The 13,943-nt window shown below is 38.8% G+C and overlaps 1 protein-coding gene across 1 annotated transcript; it reads left to right on the forward strand.

The window, feature by feature from the left end:
* The first annotated feature begins 826 nt into the window (after positions 1–826).
* ssh1b (slingshot protein phosphatase 1b) lies at positions 827–9,282 on the forward strand. The gene is made up of 15 exons (XM_067406902.1): positions 827–898; positions 2,517–2,554; positions 2,661–2,761; positions 3,407–3,471; positions 3,561–3,682; positions 3,787–3,855; positions 4,771–4,836; positions 4,994–5,188; positions 5,352–5,445; positions 5,534–5,662; positions 6,200–6,246; positions 6,352–6,498; positions 6,628–6,828; positions 7,261–7,888; positions 8,072–9,282. The coding sequence occupies exons 1-15, from the start codon at positions 827–829 to the stop codon at positions 9,020–9,022; spliced, it is 2,925 nt and encodes a 974-aa protein (XP_067263003.1). The 3' UTR covers positions 9,023–9,282.
* The last annotated feature ends 4,661 nt before the right edge of the window (positions 9,283–13,943 follow it).

The raw sequence follows: 13,943 nt of genomic DNA on the forward strand, positions 1-13,943 counted from the left end.
ATTTGATTGGACAAAAATGTATGTAGTGCAGGATGAGTCATCAATATTTTTATTGATTTTTCTAGGATGAGAAAACTGTAGAAAGAGTAGCCTACAATAGAATATGCTCACGTTAATTGGAAATAATTTATATTATCTGCTAAATTTAACATCATGTCAACATTTCAATAGAGGGCTAGCTAACAGAGATGCAATATAAAAGACACAAAACTCATTTTTTTATTATTATTATTATTATTATAATATTTATAATTATAACTAGATGTTTAATTTGCATTTCAAACACGCTTCACTTTTGACTGCTGAACCATACAAATTTCTCTTCGTCATAGGGAGGAAGGAAAAATCTAGCGATCAAGCATTACGTTAGTTTTGAGATGGTCTACATCATGAGGGCTCGAGTAGTATGTGGATGATTGGGTGTTGAGTCTGCATAGGATGCACTGTTGTCAGGGAGAAGTGCAAGTCACCTTCACGCGGTTGGCCCAGAAGCCCATATCTAACACAGACGATCACAGAACTACACCAACCACGGACGGCGGTCCCGAAACAAGGTCCATTAGGTCTAGCCACTAAATCAACGGTCCAGCCGCGAAGATAGAGCACAGACTGTTGTTTATTGGCATCGTTGGCGTGAATGAGAATTTGTAGAATCGCTGAGTTGGATGACAAAGCCGATGATGGGTTTATCGCTCCGCTAAATAGATTTAATGCGCCTCTGAATGCATTAACCCCGTCACTGGCGGGCGCAAAACAGTATATCTCGGCGTGTCCTATTCGGACCGGAGCGCCTGTGAGGTTTCCCTGAACGCTTTGCAGCGCAGCCATGGCTCTGGTGACTCTGCAGCGCTCCCCTACACCCAGCGCCGCATCCTCAGCCAGCACCAACGCGGGGGAGGTGAGTGGAGGCTGACCGGCGGAGGAAATGCCGGGGATGCATGTGTAAATAGCGCTTAAACAGCTAATGTTAGCCGGGCCTTTTGCTCGGGGATCATTTTTCCTTTCTAATGTTGTGCAAATGGGACACTACAAGAAGTCACCGAGTTCAACCTGCTGTGGAGATGAGCGCATGGTGAAGTTTTGACATTAGCGAGGCGGTGTTTTCATATGAGAGCGCGCGCGATGATGGGGATTAACTTGACTTGACCAAACAAAACAAAGCATGCCAGTACTGAATTTTGGTTATATTGTCGAAATGGTAGAATATATTTGTGTAAGTGGTTAAAATATCTGCGAATTATTTTCCGAAAGCGGCCGTAGGCGGCATGGTGCAATTATAATTCCAATGTTTATCTTACCCTACATTCAATAACGTAATCTAATTTGTGTTGGGGATTAAAGTGGTAATAAACTGGCTGCGTTGTTTAACGCAATAGGTCAGTTCAGCCATACCACAAATATGCTTTAGAGCACTTTCTTAGCATAGTAATATTTGATGATACTTACCAATTGAGCGTTTGCCTCGTTTGTGAACGAATCGCTCATGGAGTCGGATCTTTTAATGAATCGGATAAACTGATTCAGAAAACCTGCGTAAGCGATTCATTCACGAATCAGACTGAAAAATGTAAATTTACGAAACTGACTGAATGGTTTTCGAGTTAACGGCTCATTGAACTGAGATCATTCTTTATTCGGGCATGTGTGATTGATAATGAACTCTTACAGGCTATTAAGTGCATTTGGAGTTTGAATGATATAGTGTAAAGTTACCTTACTTTACTAAATTTTAGAAATGTTAGAAATAAAACATACTAGAATGTTTACGACTTTATGGGGGTTTTATTATCAGCACAGATATGATGTGGGTTTTAATAGATAATACTTTATTTAAATGCATGGAAAAACCTTTTTCAGAGATGTAAATGAATTTGAATGCAAATTATATTTAGGTTCTAAATGACTTTGTTTGCTAAATCATGGCTCCACCTGCCATTTCAATAAACAGCCATATTAATAAAATGTAATAAAAAAATAAAAAATAAACAGCGATATGTGCTTGCTTGTCAGTTATTAATAGAATAACTGAATCGGTTATTTGAAACGAATCGTTCGAAAGAACCGAGTCTTCCTCTCACTACTCCCAGTACACTCACTGCAATGATGTCATTGAATAGATACTCTGCCTGGTGACCAATCATGGGACCCGGAATATTGTCATGTCTCCCCCCAAGATTTTGCTGTTCACGCTTCTTAGAGACAGCCCACTAATGAGCTATCTTACTATAGCATAAGCCCACAGTAATGTCTGTCCCTCAGGCTTTCAGTTTTTAATGTGCCTATCGCAAGTGTTTGTGTTTTGCTTAAGCATAAAACGTTTCTGCATGCTATTTAAAGTCTTCAGTTTAGAGCTTTCTGGATCCATCCTGCCAGACAGGCTTTTAATAGCTGTTTTTGTCTGTAAACCATGATGAGAGACATTCAGAATTGGTAGATAATAAATAAAAAGTCATTTCATGTGGTGTATTTTCTGTCAGGGCCATTTGTAATTCCACTTCTGCTGTTTTGTTTGTCAGGATTTAGGCAGTGATGATGACCGAAAAGCAAACCTAAGGTCAGTGCTATTTTTATTCATCTTATTTAATCCATTCTTCCTTTAACTATGATAATTAATTTTTATTTTGGAGTGTGTTCATAATTGTATGTGTGGCCTATTTCAGCCTGAGTGAAAGTTTCTTCATGGTAAAAGGGGCAGCTCTGTTTTTACAGCAAGGGAGCAGTGCACAAGGGCCCAGAACACCCACCCATCATAAAAATGCAGGTAAACCACAATAAGGTCGTAAGTAACTGAGCGATGTTTTAAACATTGGGGGTTGACCAATTTTTGTTTTTTATTTAAAGGAATTTATTTTTCAATTCAAAATTGAGATATTTCACAAATATTTTGCACGTCTGTCCTTTCACATTTCTATTGTAAAACAGTTGTCAAATATTAAATGTTTAGCTACTTAAATCTTACCTCACCCTTTTTTCTTTTTTTTTACAACTGAATCATCACGGTGAAATTCCTGTTCAGTTTCTGTTTACAGTAAAAGCTGCTTTCTTTGATTTGATTGGCTGCCTCAAACATTTTGGAAATTGACGAGTGCTGTTAGACCGCGGAGGCAGACCAGCCCTAAAATGTAACTTTTAAAACTTTTTGTCATTGTAACAAGAAACAGAGCGGTGCGTAATGGAGTGCAATTTGGCCAATTTTTGGGGACATGCCCCCCTCAATGTCTATGATGGTTACGGCCCTGAACCACAACCGTAAAGGTGGATGTGACACATTTCCATTTCCTTATGGAACTTATTCTTTTATATTTTGGTATTATTGTCGATGAACAAAATGTATTGCACATAAAATGATTACAGTATACGTTATCTGAGTTTTTTCTTTTAATTGATCTTTTTGTTGTTTTTTAAGGTGATCTACCACAGCACCTACAAGTAATGATAAACACCCTCCGTTCTGAGGATAGAATTAAATTAGTAAGTGACGTACACTTTATCTAGTACAATGTAGGAATGGCTACTGATCTCAATGTGCATAAACCAATGTACACTGCCTCTATCAACAGGTGGTTAGGTTAGAAAGTGGATGGACAGACCATGTGCGGTATATGGTGGTTGTCTACACAAATGGGCGTCAAGACACTGAAGAAAACATACTACTCGGAATGGATTTCACAGATAAGGACAGGTAAGAACCTGGTTGTGCTAACTAACAGCCTTTATGCATTCACTGCATTTTTATTCATAACCACACCACACTTATTGGTTGACACAAATGTTTGTTTGTTGTAGTAAAAGTTGCTCTATTGGGATGACTCTTCCTCTTTGGAGTGATACCAAGATTCACTTGGATGGAGATGGGTAAATATCCTAGTTCACTTTCTGTAAGGCAAAGGTTCAGGCTGGGTGTCTTGTCCCAGTGGTTCAATTAATTTGCCACTAAAATAGGATTGACAAAATGTACGCTGGTGTAAATTTTCTTTAAGGGACATATATATTTTTTAAATATATTATTTTTTCAACGTTATTTTTTTATAACGTTAGTTGTTTTTATTGGTACATCAGCATGAAATTGAAATTGACCCTATCTATCTTTTAAATGCATGTTATTGATTTTATTGCGAACGATTCATCCTTGCATGTTTCCTTTTTCATTTTTTATATACTTTTTTTGAGCTTCATTTTTAATCAAAATGTCTCTCTAGTGACATATGCCAAACTTCTCAATCATTTGGTCCTCATAAATCCCTCCCCGTATTTCTTTTTCAATAATCTGTTTCACTCAGATGTACATCACAATATGGAAGAAAAGATGTCACTATTTCTGTTTCATTGTGACTTAAAAACTCCTGTGTTTAAGTGTATCTTCTTAAGGACTATGGATCAAACTTTTTTAGTTTTTTTAGTTTTAAATATATATATATTTTTATTTCAATTGATCGTTCACACATACCATACACATTGAAATTGAAACTGGATTTGCCATCAGACTGTATATGTTTGGTCAGTTAAAATAATGTTATATGCTATGTTTACAGAGAATGACCTCTACAGGTTCAGTATGAAATAACATGTTTATGGTTTCTGTGCATGTGACCTGGGGGCTATTGGCAGATGCAATATGCAGAGAGAATTTTCCACTGGTTTGTGGTGTAAAATTGTTCCACTGACCAACCTGGGAAAGCAGCATCATCCTGCTGCCTTCTTATGCATTTCTATATAATCACAAATGATGCCATAATTTACGTGCCTGAACTCCTCTATCTCTTCTCCCAGAGGTTTCAGTGTGAGCACAGCAGGGAGACTGCATGTTTTCAAGCCCGTGTCAGTCCAAGCCATGTGGTACGTTAGCTCGGTTTTATTTGTTGTTTTATGCTGGAAAGATATTTCAAAGTTAAATATACAAACTATTACTGTTTATAACATGTTTTTTTTTATTTTGAGTTGTGTTCTCACACACTTCAGGATATGATTATGTTTGACTTATTGTATATTGCAGGTCTGCCCTCCAGGTGTTGCACAAAGCATGTGAGGTGTCCCGCAGATACAACTATTTCCCTGGAGGGATGGCCCTTACATGGGTCGGCTATTATGAGAGCTGCATCTCCTCAGAGCAGAGTTGTATCAATGAGTGGAATGCCATGACAGATCTGGAGACCACCCGGCCTGACTCCCCAGTCATGTTTTCTGATCAGTGAGTTAGATGTCTTTGGATAAAAAAAGTACTATGATAAATCTCCAATGCTACATAAATGCAACAACAGATTGATAAACTGATCATAGTAGAATAAGTTTTAATACTCTGAAAATCTTTATTAATTTGCATGTATTAACATTGCTTTTCATGTCATAAACAGGCCAACGGAGAGAGAGAGAACAGAGTGTATGATCAAAGCCAAACTCCGAAACATAATGATGTTTCAGGACCTGGAAAATATTACTTCTAAGGAGGTATATGTAATGAGGTTTTTATGTCATGGTTTACATAAATGAATCAGCCATGGAAGGAGCATTAAATTAAATCCTTTCACTTCTGTAGATCCGAAATGAGCTGGAACAACATATGAGCTGCAACTTGAGGGAGTATAAAGAGTTTATTGACAATGAGATGCTGCTTATCCTCGGCCAGATGGACAAGGCTACGCTCATATTTGATCATCTGTACCTGGTAAAGCTTCCTCCAAGATTTCTCTGCCATTCTTGATTCCTGTTTGCTTAAGATGTTCGCTTGCCTAAAAAGCAGAGCGCATACTGCTAGTTTACTGATAGGACTTTGCGGTTGGACTATAGGGCTACTTTCTCAAACAATTCTGGATTTTACAAAAAAAAAATCAGAATTTCAAATTAATTAACCATTCTGGTTATTGAAAAAACATTACAGATATAGATAAGGGCCCACCTGAAGAGTTTAGCCTGCAGATAAGATTACCTGTCAATAACAAAAAGGCTGAATAACTATTTTTATTTAATTTTATTTTTTACTTATTTTTTTAAAAATTATTTTAAAATTTCTTCATTTAAATGAAGTATGTATTTACACCGAAATCAAAATTGTTTAACACATGCGCAAAACTTGATCATTCTCCTTTGCATCTACTGAAAACAAGAACCCGTTAAGTTTACAATAAAATTACATGGTTATCGACAGGAGCTTTAAGACTTTAGAAGCTAATAAATCTATTGTTGTACATCTCATTAATTTTAGGGCTCAGAATGGAACGCATCCAACTTGGAGGAGCTTCAAGACTCTGGGTTAGTGCTGATATATATCGACCTACTATGCGTCTACTTAAGATTACAGAACATTGTGTATTAAGTCTGCAGTATACAGTCTAATGTCAGTTTGTTTTTATGCAGGGTTGGGTATATCCTCAATGTCACAAGAGAGATTGACAACTTTTTCCCTGGTACCTTTTGTTATTGTAACATTCGTGTTTATGATGATGAGACTACAGACCTGCTGGCGCACTGGAACGAAACCTACAACTTCATAGTTAGAGCCAAGTGAGTTACTTTTCATGGTTAGAAAGATATTTGAAAAGTGTTATTGTTCCTGTTGTTTCACTCAATAAAGGACCCATATTTTTTGCCAAAAGCTTTTTTGACTTGGATGCCTGTATATCTTTCATATAGGAAAAACAACTCTAAATGCCTAGTACATTGCAAGATGGGAGTGAGTCGCTCAGCATCCACCGTCATTGCTTATGCTATGAAGGAGTATGGATGGTCACTTGAAAAGGCGTACAGTTTTGTCAAACAGAAGAGGAATATAGCACAACCCAACCCAGCTTTTATGAAACAACTGGCTGAGTACGAGGGGATTTTAGATGCCAGGTGGGAAAAGCCAAGATAATGAGAAACATGTTCTTTTTAACATCATAAATTCATTTTTGCATTTATATTTATTCATTTAGCATACTCATTTTATTCAGAGCGTCTTCATTTTTGATTTGTACATTTGATAATTATTGTCAATGTGAATAATGTGAAAAAGACCAGCTTTAGAACAGCATGAATTTCCATGCTGGTTTATGATGGTTTGGTGCTGGTGAAGCCAGTCAACCTGATTGAGGTCAAAGCTGATTGAACAGCAAAGACTTGTTAGTTAAGTAGCCTGGTGAGGACACAAACATCCTAAACTGAACAATTGCTGGCAACCACATAGTATTTCAAATATGTAATAAAAGGACCAAACCTTCTTTGATTGTATTTTCTCTTTTCGCACTATCAAGAGGTGACTGCTACCTTTGTTTTCTGTCATTGTAGCAAGCAGAGACACAACAAACTCTGGCAACCAGACAGTGATGAGTATTCACTGGAGGGCCTTCAGGCTTCAGCTGCCAGTGGTGACCAGACTCCTCAATTTTCGTCGCTGCACCCCGATCAGGAGGAGACGGCTTGGGGCCACGGAGGAGCGAGTGCTTCTCCCTGCTGCGGAGAAGAGCCGACAGACCATCTCAATTACAACTACTACTTCCGGCGACTCTCAGACACTGCTCTGGACAGTGAACCCTCCACGCCAGTTCGAGGTCCTCCACTTTTAGGCATGGAACGAGTCTTTATTGAGATTGAGGACGTGGAGAGGGATGCGTTGTTGGACGATGAGGGTTTCCCCATGGCTCACTTGGCTCTTCCTGGGGAGGGTACAGCAGCCCAGACCTGCGGCCGACTGGAGCCCTTGGAGGACATGCGCTTGCGGCTGGAGTTCAGCACGGTGGAGGAGGAGGATGAGGAGGAAGCACAAAAGGAGGAGGCGGAGATGGCTGCCTTAGCTCGTGGTGAGGAGATGCAGAGGGAAGACGGGAGCCTGGCTAACTCGAACCGCTTTAACAACGAGAACGCCAACAACAGCAACAGGCTGGCCGGGAAACGCAGCTGCCCTTCTGGCTTTGACGTGAGTATGACGTCTTAGCTGTAGCGGCAGCTCTCCTGGCTTGTATGCAAGCTTATAGCTCAAAGAGCTCTTTTCTGTGAATCCATCCTAAACGCTTTACTTTCTCTAAAGCATCCCGTACTCTTACACCTTTAAAAAACCTAACCATGCATTCTCCCTGCCTGTGTGTATTCATCGGTTTAGGACAGTGCTAGCATTGGAAACCCCTACAAAGTGAAGCCCTCATATCAGTCGTGCCGAGACTGCCTGCACCTGCCCAGCGGCCGCCGCTGCGAACGTCGCACCCATCGCCTTAACCTGCCACGTCATGCTGGCCTTCCCAGTATCTCCATCCAGGCCCCTGGAGGACACAAATTCAGTCCCGCCTCCGCCAATAAGGTGCCTCCTCCTGCCCCTCGGCATCACATGAGCAGCGGGCACTGCCAGTGCATTCGTTGCTCCAGTCGGGCCAACTTGGACACTTACCTCAAGCAACCAAGCTGCGAAGACCTTCCTCAGGATTTGCGTTATTCCTTGGAGACTGAGGACAAAATGGAGGGGGAGGATGAGGGGAGCAAGGAGAGCTCCAGCAGTCCTATGACAGAGCTCACTCTCCTGAGGCTCAGTTTGGGTGGTGAGAGGCCTACGGCAGAGCTCAGTCAGGGGGTCCACCTGGAGACAGAGCTGGTGCACCATAGACTGGAGCAAGTGTCCGGTCCTCAGTCGGAACAGATGGACTTGAGTGTAGAGGACACTGCCACGGAGGACATGGAAGTGGATGAGGAGAACGTTCCCAACTTGCACCCTGGCTCCAGTGAATTCCAGCAAATGCTTGCACCGGGCTCGTCCCTGACGCGCAGCTCCAGCAGCGACAGTCTTCAGAGAACTCGGAGAGGCCAGCCGGGATTGGTACGTCAGCGAGCCCAAGAGATTGAGACCCGTGTGCGGCTCGCCGGACTGACCGTGTCCTCCCAACTTAAAAGGTCTAATTCGCTGGCCAAGTTAGATGACTTGGCCATCTCCACAGAGGACCTTACGCTTTCCGCCACAGTCTCAATTGACTATGAGGAGCAAGAGCCTTCTCTTTGCTTGGAAACCTCTTGCTCTCCCAAGCTCTCTTTAACTCCGACTGTGTTGCAGAGTTTGAAAAGCTGACTCAAAGATGTCAGAACTGCTTTCTCAGTGATTGGGACTGCTCCAGTCCTACAGCCATCGAAAGCAACAATGCAGGCTGATGCTGCAAGACACCTCATGAGAACAATCAGGCCAGGCTTGGACATCCTTCCAGCAGCCCTTTACATAACTGCACTGCGTTCTTCATGTGTCTGTCTGTGCTTTAACTAAGATATATATATATTAAAGCATGCTCTGGCTTGGACCTTTATTAATGGCTTTGTTGATATCGCATTTCTTTGTCTTGCTAAAGGAAGCCCAACTTGTTACGGTTTTACTATATGTGTGGCCCATCTATAGGTGGCATAATCAAGACCTGGTTAAATTAGCAATGATTTTATTCAAATATTTGTTTGATATCCATAATTTGAAATTATTTGAACTTTTAAAGCCAATTTTAATGCCCTTTAATGATGGGTATTATTACTAATATACAATATTGATGAAATTTTGTCTCTTAATTTGTTCACCAGCGAATTTGTGCTATTGCAGATGAACCAATCATGTATTTGAGATGATTCAATGTGAAAAAGAAGCAGTTTATCTGATTTGGATAGTCACAAACCATCAAAGTGCACATAAATGTAAAAATTAGAACAATTTTATGGAATAACTAATCAGACTTTGTGTTATTTATAATGATAATAGAAATTTCCAGATGTAGATACTGATACATGACCATGCTGCATGACCATTTCATGGCTTTGTTAAAACATGATTTAAATTGGAGCCGATAGGAATGAATATTTTAGTAGCGACTTTGTTGTTCAGTTTTGCCTTCAAAAGCAGACGTCAAACCACAAAAGTAATTTCAGACTAAAGTTTAGTCTGAAATTTATGATTATGTCACTGTGTCATTCCAACCTGATCGTTACTTGAATCCTTAAATGTTGCCATTTTCAAAAATGACATCAACAAAGCCACATAATTATTGTCTATTTCCAGAGAAAAATGCAACATGAATGTGGTTGGCTATTTGTCTTACAATTCTCTAATTTACTTCTCAGCTGGTGTTTATCAGATCAACTACATCCGAAATGTGCTACTAGAGCATAGCTCCTGTTATGTAATTTAGCTTAAGCTGTTTATTGTACAAATTGTAGCCTGTGATGTGCAAAAAGGCTTTAGCAGCAACACATTAGTACAATACAGTCTTCAAGTTGATCAGGATGTTCAAATGTGTCACTATCGTCCTTTAAAAGGTCCTTTTAAAGTGTCTCCTTTACAAAATGACATCATGGCATCTGATAATGACAGACATGTACGTTAAGTATTAACAGGTACGAGCAGTGTGTTATCTTATGATATTGTGGCCACTGGGACTTACTACCATGATAGGGACATAACTATCATATGTGTAAAAGAACACAAAGTTTGATTAGTGCTCCGGGACAGAAAGTATTGGTTAAACTTGACCTTAATTATTTTTTCATATATATATATATATATATATGTAATTTAATAATTATTGTTACCAATGTTATTGGTCTTTATGTTGTCTATTAAGCTTTTTTTGTTTTTCTCTTTTCTTTTTGGAAAAAAAAAATATGCAAAGTGGCCTGTGCAATAAGTGTAAAAAAGAATTTGAAGAGAATGATTTTATTTATACAATAATAAGAAAAGTAACTAGTTTTCATTTAGAAGAATGGAAATCAGATGTGAAAGAAAAGCACCTTGAGTGAGATTTGAGTGAAAGTTTTTTTTTTTCATATGATCCACATGGAATAAGTCACTGCTGTATGAAACTATATTCTGACTTTTATTTTAAAAACTGTGAGACATGTTTCTTATTGCTTTTGTAAATAAAAAATACTGTCTTTTTATTTATTTTATTTATTTTTCCCCCCATATTTAAAAAATACATATAATGAGGACACATTGCAAAGTATATAGTTTTGGGGGGGTATTTCTGCAAATCAAAATCATTACGATTGCCAAAAAAAGATGGCCTCCTAAAAAGAGTAAAGTTGTAGTTTTGCTTTCCGCTCATGGCTCCTCCCAGCTGCTGCTGATTTGAGTACTAGACATTTTGTTTCTTCGGACATGCAAGTGCCTTACCTGTTGCCATTTGCAATCAAACGGTTCTTTGGTAAAAAACCGCTTGTTTCACAGAAGTTTTGTCTTCACCTGGTTGCAGTCTTTATAGAGCAATGTTTATTTTGAACAACATATTTGTGGCTTATTTTTTGATCTGTTTTTCTTTTCATTTTGATACTACATTTCATATTTGAATAGAAGAGACCAAAGTCATTTATTTATTGTCATGTTTTGACATGTTTGAACACACTAAGCTAACAATAAAACCAACTGGAGAAACTGTAAGATTGCCTTTAGCCCTAACTTAACAGCTCTTAAAAGTGACTTGGAACATACATCAGATACTGTACTTCATTTTGACCATTTTAAGTTGTGTTGCACTATGTTTTATAATGTAATGTACAGTTAATTATAGAAATAAATTGTTTATTGTCTGCATCAGAAATGGACCAGTGTTGCATTTATTTATAGCCTTGAGTTGCTCATAAGGAGAGAACCACGTTGATAATTATCAAAATAAATGACTATGTGCTGCACATAATAAATCACTTCTCAGTGGGACATCTGCTACAAAATAACAGTAAAGTAAATGACACATTAAAAAAAATGTGTTGCTTTGTCTGACCTTTGAGGGAGTGCTTCACAGAAGGAACTCTTATTGAATTAGGCAAATGTAATTTTGACATCACAAGACCAGATACTGGAGCAGCCCAGAGACTTGAGGCTGGAGTCAGTTAAACAGACTAAAATTACCGTATTAAGACGTATCCAAAGACGTATCTGTATCATTGGTGAGGATTTTTTGCCTTCATTAGGAATACATGAACACGGTGAGATTGGCAGCTGTATTTCTATTGCTTATGTTACATCTGTATTTGCCAGTAATTCTATTTCTGTAAATATCTCTGGCCAGATATACATATAAATGTAAATGTATTTGTGTATCACTTGTCTGGGGGAGATTTATTTTAAAAGTAATCTTGAAAAATACTAAGAAAAATCTAACATGCAATACTTTATAAACATTAGTTTCTGTATTCATTGAACCGTAAGACACGTTTGACTGCATTTAGTTCATTGTTTTGCATAGATAATAAGGACAATCGTTACTGATAGTTGTCATTTGAATAACGTGCGAGCAATACCAAGTGTCTTAAAGCTCAAATACTACCAGTCGCACTGCCAGTCTAATTTATCTATCTGCTTAAAAGTCACATGAAACAAATTATATCCAACTACAACTAATACATTGTTTTTTTCTCTTAAATTGTTTTCGTGTGTTGACATTACTTGAGCATTAAACACTGTGCTCAACCTGCAAATTCATTCACAAACTGTTTTGGGTAGGGTGATGAAGCTAAACGGAGAGAGTCTGGTTTTATGGATGGCCCTTGCCAGCTGCTTAGAATATTGCAAGCTGAAGCCATCAACCTCAAAATAACCTGCACAGTGCCTGTGCAATGACATAAGCATAATATAAGTTTGCCATTCATCCAGCAGAGCGTTTACCTCTACAGCTGACATTCTCAGACAGAGTAAAGAGTCAACTCAGAGCACTGGACCCTTAAAATATCCCATCATGCTGAGAGACACAAATGAGATGACATTTCCTGATAATGTAGAGCCATATTTATTCATGTTTATATAGACAAATCTGCATTCATAAGCTGTGTCATGTACCTCAAAATATCGTAATGATGAATCTATTTAATATACTTCTTCGCATTATCTTGGTTTTGTTTAAGTAAAACATTGTGCTTTCTTGAGTTTTGATAGCAGCATGAGGGCAGAGGACAAAGGACCTTACACCTTATCATATGCTTATATTTGGAAGGCTATTTTAGACTATTCTTCCCACGAGACACATTGTGACACTACAGTAAGCTGAGTATTTTGGGATACTTCTTACTCTCAAACCACTCAGGCTGGGCAATGGAGGTTTCAGAAGGTCAATTTCAGAAGGTTAAATGGTTAATTCACCCAAGAATGAAATTTCTGTCATTAAGTACTCACCCTCATCTGCAATTTGCGTTGTAGACACAGTGCAGCGATTCTGGGTTCTACATCAGAATGCCGGCTCATTATTGGCCAGCACCTGCGTCAGCATCACACGCATTTATCATGCTGCTCACGTGTACAGCATCGGCCAATACTGAGCCGCCGTTCTGACGTAGAAACCAGAAGCGCTGCACTGTGTCTACAACGTAAACAGTGTAGGAGAATAACAGGGAGGAGAAGAGATTGTTGAATAAAGTTTTTATTTTTGTTTTGTTTTTGCGCACAAAAATTATTCTCATCGCTTCATAACATTAAGGTTGAACCACTGTAGTCACGTGGACTATTTTAACGATGTCTTTGCTATCTTTCTGGGCCTTGAAAGGTACAATGACATTGCTGCTTATATGTGGTTCAGATACCTCTCGGATTTCATCAAAAATATCTTAATTTGTGTTCCGAAGATGAACGAAGATCTTATGGGTTTGGAAAGGCATGAGGGCAAGAAATTTCATTTTTTTGGTGAACTAATCCTTTAATAATTATATTTATTTGTAATTCATTTTAATTGTTATGTGTTAAACTAATTTCACAACTTAGATGGAAACATAGAAGTTTTGTTGTCAAGACCCATGGGATATGTTTGGAGTCTGTGGGTTTTCCCCTTTCATGTCTAATGTGACCTTAGCACCTGGTAACTGATCTACTCTGCCAGTTGTCCGGTTCCCATTTTGGTTCTGTGACTCAGTGGCCAAATTGAGAGTCATTTAATTTTAGGCATTGCAACATTCCAGAAAGGAGTGATGTGAGAGGAACAAGAGAGAGCTTGAGATGGGAGGGGGATCATTACAGATAAAGAGATATGGTCTGT

This window comes from Chanodichthys erythropterus, chromosome 13, assembly GCF_024489055.1.
Source record: "Chanodichthys erythropterus isolate Z2021 chromosome 13, ASM2448905v1, whole genome shotgun sequence".
Classification (NCBI taxonomy): Eukaryota; Metazoa; Chordata; class Actinopteri; order Cypriniformes; family Xenocyprididae; genus Chanodichthys; species Chanodichthys erythropterus.

Coding starts and splice junctions, on each gene's coding strand:
- ssh1b (XM_067406902.1), top strand. CDS start 827: ATGGCTCTGGTGACTCTGCAGCGCTCCCCTACACCCAGCGCCGCATCC. Junction 5,663..6,199: donor TATTTGATCATCTGTACCTG/GTAAAGCTTCCT, acceptor CATTAATTTTAG/GGCTCAGAATGGAACGCATC. Junction 6,829..7,260: donor GAGGGGATTTTAGATGCCAG/GTGGGAAAAGCC, acceptor CTGTCATTGTAG/CAAGCAGAGACACAACAAAC.